This window comes from Choloepus didactylus, chromosome 18 (genome assembly GCF_015220235.1).
Source record: "Choloepus didactylus isolate mChoDid1 chromosome 18, mChoDid1.pri, whole genome shotgun sequence".
Taxonomy (NCBI): Eukaryota; Metazoa; Chordata; class Mammalia; order Pilosa; family Megalonychidae; genus Choloepus; species Choloepus didactylus.
In genome coordinates this window covers 25,335,366-25,350,711 of record NC_051324.1, presented here as the reverse complement: position 1 = coordinate 25,350,711, position 15,346 = coordinate 25,335,366, and the positions used below count along the sequence as shown (strand labels likewise).

The window sequence follows — 15,346 nt, the reverse complement described above, 5'->3', positions numbered from 1 at the left end:
ACTAAAAAGGAAAACATGCCCAAACATTCTTTGTCACTACTAGGGCAATTTGAGCCTATGCTTGAAAATCCCAATTGCTTTAAGTTAAGAATGTTTTAGGGGGAGGAAGCATTTGGCAATTGCTATTTTCTTCCCAAACTCTTTATGGTTTCTTTACTATTGATGTCATTTAGTTTCTTCAATCAGTGGGCTTCATTTTCCTCCCAAAAGGAAGATGAGAAAAAGTAAATTTAAAGTGATGGAGAGAAAAAATACAAACTAACTACTAGAGGCTGACAATTACAAATTCTTAATCCCACATAATGAAGATCAATCCTATGTTGTGAAGTCTCACCATCTACCTGTTCAGGGTCTTAGAATCCACAATTATTTTTGTTCTAACACCTGAATTAGATGATGTGCTAATTTTGAAGATGAAAAGCAAAGAACATTTTCTCCTTGGAAGGCAACAGCTTTGTGATTAGTTAATAAATCTTTATGAAAGCTTTATGAAAAGAAAAGGCAGAGGCATTATTAACCTCCTTTTCTGGTGGGAAATCAGGCATGGTTAAAAACTAAAAAATGTGGCCCTAGACAGACACCCAAGGACAGGAAGACAGCCTCTGTTTTCTGGACCTGACACTCAGAGCAAAACTAACAATGAAACCAAGGGTAAGAAAATAAAGTCAAGCCCATAATTTCAAAGAATCTTTTGCACAAATAAAGGATGGGGAAGTTTAAAAGCAGTTATATAGGGTTAGCTCTGCCTGATCAAGTTCCCCCCATGGAAGCTTAAACTTTGAACAACCAGTAAGAATTGGCAGAAATCTCTCTCTCAAAGCTCCAGAAAAGTTAAACGACTGCAGTAACAGGGTGAGTGCCAAGTCAAGAAAAAGGAATTCTTAAAAGAGGTAGGATCTCCTGGCATCTTGGCTCCCCTCCCCTCACCACCTTGGCATAGAGCTATCTGCAATCCCAGTGCAGATCCTTGGTTCCAGAGGGAGCAGAGCAACTCTTGTGCATATACTGGGAACATGTACGTCTGGCCCAATCTGTCTGGTGGTGGCCTGTGGGACTTGCTATACCAGAACTTGAACTGTTTGTAGAAGGTGGCTCACTGAGGTTTCCTACAGAATGCTGTGGAAGAGGAGTCAAGTCATGCTGCCTGGGGAAAAGGATTGCTGGCTGCAGGACATACAGTGCAGTGTCCAGAACTGTGAAGAAACTGTTTCTTAGGGAAGAGGGGACATTTGTATCCATGAAAATGGGGGACTTCCTAGAGCCAAATGTGCAAGACGTATGTGCAGAAAGGACCAGAGAGGCCCCTACTTTGACCGGGAGTTATTCTCTAAACTCATTGTATAGATAAGCTCTGAAGGAGAATACTTGCACAGGTCAATGTGCAAAGACTGGGAAAGGTGTTTCTTTTTTTCACTTTTTTGGTTAGCTCCTGGCATTCAAGGAAAGCTCTGTCATAACACTAGCTGTATAAAAGCTTAAGGAATAGACACCTCAAAGTCTAAATCCCAGCAATAACACAGAATATCGAAATGTCCCGGTTTCAACAAAAAATTACAAAGCATACAAAGAAAGAGGAAGTGATGGCTCAGGCAAAGGAGAAAAATAAAGCATTAGAAATAATCAGTGAGAAGGATTAGGCCTGGGACATTCCAAACAAGGACTTTAAAATATGCTCAAAAAGCTAAAGGAAAAGGTGGACCAAAAAACTAAATGAAATCAGGAAAACAGTAGATGAACACAAAGAGAATATCGATAGAAAGATGTAAATTATGAAAAGAAACCACAGTAACAGAAATTTTAAATTCCTTAGAAGGGTTTAATAGCAGATTGGAGCAGGCAGAAGAAAGAATCAGTGAACTCAAAGAAAAGACAATTGAAATCATCCAGTCTGAGGAACAGAAAGAAAAAAGAATGAAGAAAAGTGAATAGAGCCTGAGGAACCTATGGGATACCATCAGGCATATCCATATAAGCATTGTGGGAATTCCAGAAACAGAATAAATAGAGAAAGAAGCAGGGAGAATATTCAAAGAAGTAATGGCTGAAAACATCCCAAATTTAATGAAAGGCATGAATATATACATCGAAGATCCAACAAATTCTAAACAAGAAAAATCCAAATAGACCTAGATCACACCATGTTATAATCAAACTGTTGAATGCCAAAGATAAAGAGAGAATTCTGAAAGCCACGAGAGAAGCAACATGTCACATACAAGGGAACCTCAATGAGGTTAAGTGCTGATTTCTCTTTGGAAATCATGGAGGCAAGACGTGGGCTAACATAATTAAAGTACCGAGAGCAAAAAATTGCCAATCAAGAATTCTGCATCTGATAAAACCGTCTTTGAAAAATGAGGGAGGGATTAAGACATTCCCAGATAAACAAAAGCTAAGGGAATTCATCACCACTAGACCAGCCCCCCAAAAGAAATGCTAAAAGGAGTTCTACAGGTTGAAAGGAAAGGACACTAGACAACTGACTGAAGCCACATGAAGAAATAAAGATCTCTGGTAAAGATACCGACAGAAATACCAGTACTATTATATTTTTGGTTTGAAAATCCACTTTTTACTTCCTATAGGATCTAAAGGCAAATGCACAAAATGTAATGATAGTTCTTTCATCAACTGTAATAAATGTACAACACTAATGCAAAGTGTAACTAATAGGGTGGTATATGGGAACTCTGTATTTTATGCACGATTTTTTTGTAAACCTACAAATTCTCTAATAAAAAAATTTTTAATGTAATGATAAACCAGTGCTTTTGGACTCATAATGTATAAACATGTAATTTGTGACAAGTACTACATAAAGGTGGGGGGAGAGAAGGGTGCAGGAATATGGTATATATATATTCTTGAATTTAAATTGGTATCATACCAAATGAGATTGTTTAGATTTAGGGTGGTAAATTTAAGCCCCATGGTAACCAGAAAGAAAATATCAGAGAACATGCAAACTCATAGAGACAGAAAGTAGAGTACAGGTTACCAAGGGCGAGGGGAAGGGACAATAGGGAGTTAATGCAAAATGAATATAGGTTTTCTGTTTGCGGTGAAGGAAAAAATGATAATGGATGGTGGCGAGGGAACTGCAACATTGTGAATGTGATTAGTTCCACTGAATGGTAAGCTTGGGAGGAGCTGGGATGGAAAGATTTCTGTTGTATTCACAGTTGCACAAGGAGGGGAGGGGAGGGAGAAAGAAAGGAGAAACTAGAGATAATGACAATTAAATGCAACACATGGTCCTGGATGGGATCTAAGAATGGAGAAGAAAAGGCTCAAAAGGACATTATGGGTGCATAAGAAAAAACTGGAATATAGAATATAAGCTTTATATCAATGTTAAATTTCTTGAACTTGATAACTCCACTTAAAGTAATTACATAAGTGAATCCTTTGTTCATAGGAAACATACATGGAATTACTATGTGTTCAAGGAGAATGATGTATGCAACCTGCTCTTAAATGTTCAGACGAAAGGGATGGATGGGATGGATGGATGGATGGATGGATAGACAGATAATCGATAGACAGACAAGGCATATGGCAAAATGTTAAAATTGATGAATCTGGGTATCAGGGTGTGGGGTGGGGGTATGCTGGAATTCTCTGTGTGGGGTTTGGTATTATTTTTGTACCTGTTCTATGCATTTGAAATTATTTCAAAATTAAAATTAAGAAAGAAAAAAAAGCAGTTCATATAGAAAAGACCTGTTGGCCCACAGATATGTTTTGTTTGGCTTTTGTAGTGTTTGTGAAAACACTAAGCCAACATTTAAAAATTGGGGTAGTCACATGAAAATCCAGATTTCCAGCTTCTCTTGAAAAAGATAGATCTGGAAACTCCAAGTCCCCAATCAGACATGACAACAATTGTTTAGAACTGAGTTGTGGCAGTCCCCTTTAGGCATTCACTACCATCTCTGCATGGTATGGACATATACCGGCCTGTTTAAGTCATTTAGGTTATTTTCTTTGTTCTGTGGGCATGTTTGCAACTCTTGACCTGGGGGTTCAGATGACTGCCAATTCAACAGGAAACAACTGTGCAAACATGGCTGCCAAAAATTTCCCAAATTTAAGGCTATGTTAACAGAAAAACAGTGTCTAAATTAGTGGCCCTTAACTTTTGGAGTCAGATTCCTTGGAGAATCTACAAAAATTGAAGGGTCTTCTCTCCAGAAATATGTCTATCCATACCAAAATTTACAATTAATTTCAGGCAGTCTGCAGACCACTTAAGCCCCCAGTTGCCAAGTTAACGACTCTAGTCTACAAAAAGGAGGTAAACTGCCCCACTGTATGCTCACACAGTATACCTAGCTGCTGTCCACAGCAAGGCAAGCGGGATGGTAAAGAGTCTGGAAACTACATCATAAAGTTGAAGAAACTAAGAATGTTTAGCCTAGAAAAGAGAAAATAATACCAATTTTACTTGCAGTAGTTGTCAGGAGGATAAGTGATTAGACCATCACTGGTCCGTCTGGCAAAACTAAGACCAGTAAGAAGTTACAATGAGATCTATTTTATTATTTCAGTTCAATATAAGAAAGAAGTTTCTTACATATGAAGCTGTACAAAACTGAAATAGTAGTGAGTTTCCCATAGCTGTAAATATCCAAGCGGAAGCAGGATAATGAAATGTGAGATGTCATAGAAAGGATTCCCAAACTGAGTGGAAGGTTGTATTACAACTGTCTAAGGCCTCTTCCAAATCAAAGTTTTAATGAGCAGAGTTGGAGATGGCAATAATTCTCTTCCTCTCCCCAACTAAGGTCTTATTCTGATTAAAGAAATAGCTACTTTGCAGCCAATCTCCACTCAAGAGACAGAGACCCTGGGGTTGATCTTCCTTTGGTGATTTTCAGTTATATTCCTGGAAATTGCTCAAGGCTTGGCCAACTATTTTCTTCCTCTAGGCCTACTCTTCCATTCACCTCTCTAAGTTCGAGCTACCCATTTTAATTCTTGGAGAGCTGGACAAGTTTCATAGCATGACAGATCATGTACTTGCTGAATTTACTCATCTTATCCATAAAGTTTCAAACGTGGGCATTTGATTAAAGCTTCTGACTGATGACTTCATCAGATAAAAATGGGGAAAAAATTCCATGTCATATTAACTTTGTACGAGCATCACAGTCTGTTCACAGAAGAGGCCACAGTCTAGATCAGCTCAAATTGGCACACACAAGGAGACTGTCAACAATCAATGACACTCCACAATGCTAAGCAGAGTGTTAACCAAGTAGCCGATACTTGAGAAATTTCAAGAAACTAAAGAAACTACAACACTGTGCTTTAATTTCTAAATCATGTTCCCCTCACAAATAATTTTTGAGTCAGAAACGATTTTCAAAAAGAACTTTTCCACTTAAAAAAAAAGGGGGCTTTTAAGTCACAATGAATGTCAAGTAAATACTGTGTCCTTATTTACGACGATTAAAAAGTACATCTATTCTGGGTGAACACAATCAAGATTAACTTTATAAAAGGAAAACTTCCTTTTGTCCGTATTACTGCTCTCTTCTCCTCCTGAGCATTCCTCAGAAGTTTCGGAAACAAGTTCTAAAAGTGAACTTTTCCTCTATTCCAGGGAAAAGGGGAATAAGGGCCTCTTGACCTACAAAACTCAAGATTTTGGAACATTCATAACTCTTCCAAGTTTTGTACCAAACAGAGACTCCCTTCAACAAACCAACGGCCAGCCAGGGCTGGAGAGCAAGGCCTTCATCCCTGGGAGTTCACAAGGACAGGACGCAAAAGCTCCCTGGAAAAAAGTCTACTTCAGCTTGTATTACAAACTGTTGGAAAAGACAGATGGAGGGGATGACAGGAAAAGCAATTATTTCTTCTGGGCTTCCTTTCTGTCTGGATTCTAAGGAGACGAATACAAAATTCCATCACAGATTGAAATGCTATCTAAACATTCTTGAAAATATGGTCTTGCTCTTTGAAATATGACCTGCTCTGCTGTAGCAACCTGTGACCTATTAATATGTGAAAGGTGGGGAACGCCGACATTCCTACAGGCTGTCTAACACTAGGCCTGACTCTCCAATACTGCTAGTTTGTGACCCACAGGTTAAACATAAGTAATTATAAGATATATATCTACAGAATATGATCCAACAAAAAGTCCTGATGAATCATTCACTTTATTTTCACATTCTTGGGATTTTCAATACCTGAAGCTCAAGTATTTTAAGGTTTCTAGAGGGCCATTTGAAGTACAGGCTGAATCACACTAAACAGTAGTGTTACTATTTCAAATACTAGTGAGTTGGGACTGTGTGGACACAAATCAGCTTTAAACCGTTGTAAAGGAGCCCTCACACACTGACCAAAATGATGTTTCTCGTTAAATGGCTTCTGCTTATTTGCAATTCATAATCAATCTCACACAGACCAAATATTTAAGTTGAAGAAAATGTTATTGCATGCAGACTATGTGTACTGAGGAATGGAAAGATGAGAAAGACACAGTTCTTGCCTTCAAGGAGCTTATAACTAACTAGTCAAGGAGATAAGATGTGCTCACTAGTAAGTCAAAATAGACCATAAAAGGAAAATGAAAAGTACAAGCAAAGGCCTATGGAAATTGGTAGACAGAAAGATAGACATCAAATTGAGTGATACTAGACCTTAGTTTTCTCATTTGTAAAACCAGATGAGTTCCAAGTTTCCTCTAGTTCTAAAATTCTGATTTCTCTTATGTGTCAAATGAGGGAAGAAAAAGAAAGAAGAAAAAGCATAGGGCATCAGAAAGAAGTACAAGAGCATAGGAGCAAAAGGCACAAGGCATGCTTTTAGAACACTGGGTCTTCAGCATGGAGGGAACACAGGAAGAAACAAAATTGAAAAGGTGGTTGAAGCCTTAAATGTCAAACAAAGGGACCTGGATTTAACTTGGTAAACAGAAGCCACTGAAGGCTGCTGAAGAGGAGAATAACATGACCAGACATACTTTAGGAAAGCTGAGCAGAATGAGGCCTAGGTGTTTGCAGGCTACCCTGTTACTCTTTGTTACCTCTACAGGCCCAAATGCGCCTCGTCTATCACAGTAGCAGTGCTTCTGGGAGATATTCAAACAGACAAAAACAAAGGAATATGGACCAAGAGCCATGCAAGGCACCAGGAAATAGGATCAGATGTAGGAACCTAATATGTCTACAGAAAAATACTGATGATGACAAGGGAGAAGGCAGACCACATACAAATGGGTTAATGTTAGATGACTTAAGTAAGAGGTAAAAGTTAGTAAAAAAATATAAGGAAAAAAGAGATGAATAAAACTAAAAATGTAAATAAAAGATACTCATCTATGAGCAACTAGCAAAAAAAAAAAACAACAGGAACATCAAAGATCAGGAAATTTCTGCACAGGATTCCAAAACAAACAAACAAACAAACAAATCTTGGCAGCAAAATGATCATTTCAAGAAATTTGGCAGCTGTACTAAAAATGTCAAAGAGGACAAATAGAATTGAGCTACAAGAAAGGCGCATACCTGACCTAATTGAATTAATATTGAAAAGAGAGGTCCAGACACTGTAAGAGAGGCAGACTAGAAAGGGAACGCTCAGCATTTTTGTTATGAACAGCAATTGCTGAAACATGATCCCTAAACAGAAGAACAGAATATCAATGAAAAGGAAAATGGTTAATAGATAACATCTGGCCCCTTAACCAATAAAAAATACCCCCTCCCCATACACATCCTTTTCCCCTTTCTTCCTTTCCAACTGTCCTCCTTAGCTGGATCCAAAAATGACTATAAAATTTTGAAATGAATTTACAGTTACCTGTTTGCCACCAAAGCAAGGAATGAAGATTTGTAGCTATATCAAGTTACCATCTTTTGTAGCAATAAAAATAATAGCAAAACCCCAATAACTTCCCTGGTAAGACAAAAGTAGCAACCTTATTTAGCCACAGTCGACAAAATAAAGGAGGGCACAAGAAATGACTGGCACTAAGGAGAAAGCCAAGGACTCTCCGGTTTTCTCATTTCAGCCTGTATCCCCCAGTCCTAGGTGAGTTACACCACGATAGATGCTACTGGTCCAGCGGACACTGAGAGCACATGGCCGGTCAGGGTAACCCACCCCTGCTACTGGGAGCACATGTCATGAAAGTCTCCCGCTGTTTATGGGACAGATCAGTAAAAAAGTGCTCTGCAAGAAGGCAGATAAACATTTTGGTCACTTGGTTGCTGGGGTCTTGAAGAAATTAAGGAAATGTAATGTGGAGGAATAAGTTACTTACTTGCCTTCCATCCTGCCCCACATTTGTTTGACCTCTCACAACAGTTCGAATATTGTCATCCAGTCTCCTAGCAGAAAAGTTAAAGGGTATAAATCATTCAAATAGTCTCTATTATAAATAGACCAAAAGAAAAAGAAGTTAGTTCTTTATCCATCAGCGTTTGCAGCTGCATATACTTGCCTAGAAAACCAAACAAATGTGAATGACATAAGGAAGACTGAGGGCCTGGGCCCATGTGGGGCAGCAACAGTAGAGTACAGAGGCCAAGTCCAATGTGGGTTGAAGAGTCGTCTTTCAGAGCCGTCCAAAGGACCGGTAAAACTTTTAGTATTTTTCATGGAGTAAATTGAGAATGACAAAGTTGCTGAAACTTTATGGGAACAAGCCAGAGAATTCAAATTACTCCATATAAAATCCCTTCCTCAGTAACTTCCTTGGTAACCTTAAAAGGGACAAGGAGACAGGGTGAAATCTGAAATCAGTACTTCACCCGCTGGACCCTGGCCATGCAATCTGTGCATGAGACAGATCCGTGGCCTCAGCTCCTCCTTCTCCTGGGGCTCAACAAGGGCCCCTTAATGGCACCTCAACCAGAGGAATGCATTTCAGTCAATTCCACTTTTCACTGAAGAATCCATGAAAGGCTTGATGGGGAGAAAGCTGAAAATAACTGGCTCACAAGTGATTTTTTTGCATCATCAAGGAATTTCCATTTTCTTCATGAACTCTGGATAATTTAGTGGTCTCTACTAGAATTTTCAAAGCTAAAAACTACTAAAACAATGAAGAGCTTTCTTGCACTTCCTAACAAAACTGAATAATACATTCATGGCAGTGGTGTTCACTAAAAGACCCAAAGGTTTTTAGGAGAAAAAAAAATCATCTTCTGGATCCAAAATGAATGTTTCTCCTCATCAAAATTTCATTCAACAACAACAACTAAATTTGATATCAACCGATTAATACAATGAGCAAACATTTATTATCTATCATGTGTCAAAACTAGAAATCCAGATATGGATAAACCAGAATAAGACTACTAGGCAGGAAGGACAGTCCACTCTTCACGACCATCCTGGACAATCGCACCCTATTTAATCACAGTGTTAATTCTGGGCCACCACTCACGCTAACTGGCAGAGCTGACTACACTGTTAGTTGATAAGTGGGCAAGGACTACACATGTAAACACATCTTTATCTCTAAACCTTGGGGATACAAAAAAAAAAAAAAAAAGTAAATCCATTAGGGAAATCAAACTATTAAAAATAAAGTAGAAATGCTTTTGTTCCTTTTATTATGTACTGTTTGAGTAACCTCTGTTACTGCTTTCTTTCTTTTGTATGAATAATTAAAGGCTAAACAAAGAATTGAGTTCTTTGCCACAAGGCTCATATGGAAACTCAGATAAAATATCTTTTAAAAAATTACCATCTACAGAAAACTTGAGATTTCAGTGTTTTCACAGGTGTGTGATCTAGACTATGATTAATAAATTAACAATAAACTTTTCATTAACTGTTAACAATCATAAGATATGACTTACCTTATTTTCAGTCTAATTTTGTTCACAACTTCATCTATGTTTGCCAGAGACTACAATAAAGAAGGAAGAATGCCAGCTGTTATTTCATTTCTTGAAATTTCCCTTTCAGAGAGCTATTTATGAAATCTCAGAAAATTTAATCACACTGTATGATATCATTTTTACTTTTAAAAAATGTGTAACAACAGTTGGCAACTATTGCCAAAGCCAGCCAAGCACTTCTTTTTGTAAATAAGATTTCATGGGAACACAACCATGTCCTTCCATTTACATGCTTTCTATGACTGCTTTTGTGCTACAATGGCAGAGCTGGGTAATTTCAACAGACTGTAGGGCCCACAAAGTGTAAAATATTTACTATCTGCCCTTTACAGAAAAAGTTTGCTGACCCCTAGTACATAGGCTTGTGACACATTCATACAACAAAAAACCCACAGCAATGAAAATAAATGAACTATTGCAACATGCAACAACATGGATAAATCTTACTAACATAATGTTGCACAAAAATAGCCAGACACAAAAGGGTACATAATATATGATCCATTTCCATAGTTCAAAAACAAGTGAAACTTTCCTCTGATGTTAGGAGTCAGGATATTGGTTATGTTGGGGGAAGGTAATGATGAGGAGGCAAGAAAGGGCCTTCTGCAGTTTTGGTAATGCTTTAATTCTTCATCTGATTGGTGGTTAGTTGGCTGTATTCATTTTGTGAAAATTCAGTAAGTTGTATACCTAAGATTTGTGTACTCCTCTATATAGATGTTATACTTCAATAAATAACTTTTTTAAAAGTATATAGGTCCACTCAAAAAAAGTCTGCAAGGAAATACATTAGTAGTAATCATCTATACTAGTCATAATCTATGAAAAGGAAGGATTTTTAAATTTTCTTCTTTTTGCCTATGACTATTTTCTAATTACTCTATATTAACTATGCATTGATACTTTAAATATAATGAAGATATTTCTATTTTTAAGCCAATGACAATTCAAACAAATTTTTGAACTTTTTCTCGGACTAGAGAAAATGTGAGGAAATGGTGCCCCCTAATGGAATAAAGAAGATAGAATTTCATAGCAACATTTCAAGTTTTCAAAGTATACTTTTTCAAGTTCTCTTTCCTTCTTCTCCTAAAGATATATATTTTACATCAGGAGGAATTGGAGGTGATGGAGGAATTAGGCTTGTAAATTGCCACCACTGCCTCTTCTGGCAGTACGAGACCAGGAGGTTGCAAGGAGTAGCTCTGGTAAGAAAAACGGGTCACAAAGGTTTGAGATGTCACAGACTGGTCCATTCACGTCTCATCTACTGTTCCGACCATACCAATGGTTACTCAGAATTTTCAGAAATAAAGATGAATCTCAGAAAAGAAAAGTTACTTTAATTGAGGAACCTATTGTCAACTCTGTCACTTCAAAACCAGATTGAGTATGAAAAATATAAATGGTAATGAATGAAAATATATCTTTTTGTGAAAGAAAAATATGAATTGGGGATAAATAACTCCCATGTGAGCAGTTGTCAGAGGACCTGTGTGTTAGGTCAACCCTGCCACAGCTAACTTGCTGGATGTCTAGTGGGCAAGTTACTGAATGTCTCTGAATTTCTATTTCTGCCTTCCATATCTCAGCTGCAACACACTTTTAATTTATTTATTTATTTATTTATTTATTTGATATTTAAAAAGTATTAACATTTGGGGAATCTGGGTGAAGAGTATCTATGAATTCTTTGTATTATTTCTCATACCTTTTCTGAAAATGGGAAACTACATCAAAATTTTAAAATATATTTTTAACCTATTTAAAATTGGTAAAATGTGTAAATGACCAAAAATTTCAAAGAGTAAAAGAAGGAATACAGTGAAGAGTAAGGCTGCTTCTCACCTTGTCTTTCCTGTCCTGCTAACTCTCCTCCCGAGAGGCAAAGGTGCTGAGCCAGTTTCTTTTATACCCTCTTGGAGACAGTCTATGTATTTAAAGCACGTCTATATACTTGTTTTGCCTTCTTTATATAATGCACAATCTATCTTGGAGATCATTCCACATCAGTAAATACTGATTTAGTACAATAAACACTTCTTAAATTTAATAATTCTTAGATATGAAGTTCTTGCTTAAGCCCTAACAAGATTTTTAAGAAGAACAATCCAAAATATTTATGGATTCAGTTGTTAACTTACATTTAAAATAGTGAAAACCTGGAAACAACCTAAATGTCCACCAATAGAAAGGTTAAATAAACCATGCCATATTTATTTGACAGCTCTTTATGCCACCACTAGAGATACTGATCAAGGGGACTATAAAACAACAAAGATTGCTTATGGTAACAAGCTAACAAGGGGAAAGCATTTTAAAAATAGCAAATATCCCATGAATATAGCTATTTGAAGACCAGAAAGCAAAATCCTAAAAAATACTTGACTAAATGTTAAGTAGAACCCATGGGTGCCTGCTTTTTCTCTTTATTTTCCAGATTTTCTATTAGGGAAGCAAAGGGGAAAGGGCACTAAAATTTGCAGGCACAGTTCCAGACACCTTATAGAAGAGCTTCCCTCACTCCTCTCAAGCCTGAAGGTACACTATTATCACTTCCATGTAAAGAACGGGGACTAAGCTCTGAAAAGCTTAATTCTGTGCCTGAGATCAGGAGACAGCAGCAACACAGCCAGGCTCTTCCTTGCTCTGCCATCCACCTCGAAAGCAAGGGATTTCCATCTACTTTTTCTTCAGCCCAACACACCTGAGAGATAGGTCAGCCTCCCTCCTTCCATCACTTCTGCACCTCACGAAGGCTTGCACTCTCACAGGGCTTGAGGGCCTCTCCTGAAGCAGGGAAAAAGCTCCTTGGGAATCCAGATCAGCTACTCTGGGGGCAAATGGCACATCCCCTTTGAGAACTACTGTACTCATCTAATTTGGCTTCAATGTGGTTGTACAGTTTTAATTTTACCATTTAAAAATGACTTGATTGAATGACTCAAAGTATTTCCTGATTTTAATAGTAATTCTGATGGTTACAGAAAATACAGAAAGTAAGTAAAATCACCCCACACTCCCAGCAGAGTATAACCACTGTTGGCATTTTGGGAGACATCTTCTAGTGTTCTTTCTATGTAAACATGTGGCTCCTCTTTCTCCCCCCATAAAGTGGGATGATAAACAGTTGGCATCCTGTTTATTCACTTAATAATATGGATCCAGAGCATTTTGGGAGTCATTAAAAATTCTTTACAAACACAACTGCCATATGACTTTTTTTCTCCCAAAGTTCTTAATTTTGCCAGACCTTTATATTAGTTTTTCATCAATTTCATCTAGTTTCCTTTAATCAAATTTCCAGTGAAAACAGGTGACAACAGACTACCCATGGTTTACTACCAGGAGATGAAAAAGGTTTTCCAGAGCTTAGTTACCAAAGCTGGCTCCTCTTCAGAACCACCTAGGAAGCTCTGTTAAATACAGAAACCAGAGCTCCAGGCCTGACCCGGACCTGGTGAATTGGAGACAATCCAGGGAGCTGCTCCAGTACACACTGCTGCCTCCAGGCAATCACAGATTCACAGGTACTTACCATTCAACGGAAACACATATGCACCCTCCTCCCTAGAGACACACTAAATTTATTGACATACTGATGTCTAATTTAATTAATCTAAACTCATAATTAACAAGTATTTTACTGTAGGTCCATGACATATACAGACGGCTTTTGCCCAAAATCAAGCAATAGTTAAAAGAAATTGTAAGTCATGCACTACTTGTTATTATCTTTTCATTAAGGTCCATGGGAATCTGAGTTGGTAGATGAACTGCTAAGGGCAACTCTGGGAGTGGGGAATAAAGGTAAACCTGAGTCATAACTTTTCTGAATTATTTTAAGAAACTTCAGTACACATTATCAGATACATAATTAGATAAGACATATAATAATCTATGAAACATTAGTGTTTTGTGCTACCTTTAGTAGTTTAAAAAAAAATTACGTCCCCAAGCCTATCATAAAGAAGTGAGAACCTGGTGGTCCCTTTAAAAAATTTTTAAATCTAACACTTTGTTTTGGTGAGTCAGCATTTTTAACAGGGTAGGATAAATGAAACATTTTCATGGCAAAAATTACTGTCTTTATACCAGTTGTTCCCAAATGTCTATCTCCAGGTAACTCCTAGAATTCCCCTTTCATAGAAACCGATGAACTATAAAGCCTATTCATAAAATCTCAAAAAAGACAACCACACAGAATGATAGCTTTTGAAAATTTTATTTTAAAAAATTAATATGTCCATTAGAAAGAGTTTGGAAGGACAGATACCAAGACATTAATAATGATGGGGATTACGAGTTCTAGAATCAAATATTCAAGTACATATTTCCACTTGAACGGCCGAAATAGGTTCACTGCTTCTCACCCCTACACCTATCCTACTTACCACTGCAACTTGCTCTTCTTCTTTACTCTTAACACATGGTAAATCCAATACCCACCCAAGTCCATCAGGCTAGAAATAAAAGGCCAAATTCCCTAACTTACAGTAATGTTTCAATATTCTCTCATCAACAGTAACAAATATACCACACCAATGCTAAGGGTCAATAATAGGGAGGCAATATGGGATATGGGATGTGTTGTTTTTTTTTTCTTTTTGAGTAATGAAAATGTTCTAAAACTGATTGTGTTGAGGAATGCACAATTATGGGATGATACCATGAATCCCATGAATCACTGATTGTACACTTTGGATGGACTGCATATGTGAATACATTTCAATGAAACTACTGAAAGGGAAAAAAAAAAACCTTAACTTGGCCTACAATGTCCCAGCTTAACTGCCATTTCCTTAGGGAAGCCTTCTCAGATCCCTCAGACTAAGTAAGGCCCTGTGTACTATGCTTTCACAACATATGGTATGCTTTCTTCATGGTGATGCTATCACATTTACGATGAGCATTCTTTATCTCTCAGTGCCTCTTTATTCTCATTGTAAAACAAAAATAATAGCAAAGGGGAGAATTAATCATTATTAAGTGCTTAGAATGGTGCCTGGTGCATAGTAGCATCTAACAGATGTTAACTATTATTATAGTGGTAACAGGAGTTAGGACCCTTTTGAAAGAAAGTAACAATAATTAATTAATAATTATACAAACAAGTCATTGTAACTTCATAATAATTTACTTATAATTTGTTAATTGTGTAACTATTACCATTAAGGTAGACTGTAACTCTATGTTGGTAACGACCAGATCTATCTTGCTCATCCCTCTATCCCTGAATTTCTTATAGAGGCAGGCAGAGGGTAAGAGCTTTTTCTTGAGTGAATGAATGAGTGAAGTTTAGATTTGACCTGGACCTCTACTACCATCTCCTCAGGTACCACATTCCATGACTTTGATCTCCTAAATAGTTTTCAGATCTTGTTTTCTCCTTCCCACAGTTTTAACTCAGGCTCTCATCATCTGTAAGTGATTTATTATCTACTATTAGTCTCCTAACTGGTCTTCCTGGCTCC

The 15,346-nt window shown here is 37.4% G+C and overlaps 1 protein-coding gene across 2 annotated transcripts in view; it reads right to left on the bottom strand.

Moving 5' to 3' along the window:
* Nucleotides 1–15,346, bottom strand: part of VPS53 (VPS53 subunit of GARP complex) — a 175,625-nt gene that overhangs the window by 153,973 nt on the left and 6,306 nt on the right. For both annotated transcript variants that reach the window (XM_037808182.1, XM_037808181.1), the window contains exons 3-4: nucleotides 9,828–9,877; nucleotides 8,282–8,348 (exon numbers count right to left, since the gene is read on the bottom strand). In XM_037808182.1, the coding sequence (XP_037664110.1) occupies nucleotides 8,282–8,348; nucleotides 9,828–9,877 (117 nt within the window). The remainder of the gene's footprint in view (nucleotides 1–8,281; nucleotides 8,349–9,827; nucleotides 9,878–15,346) is intronic.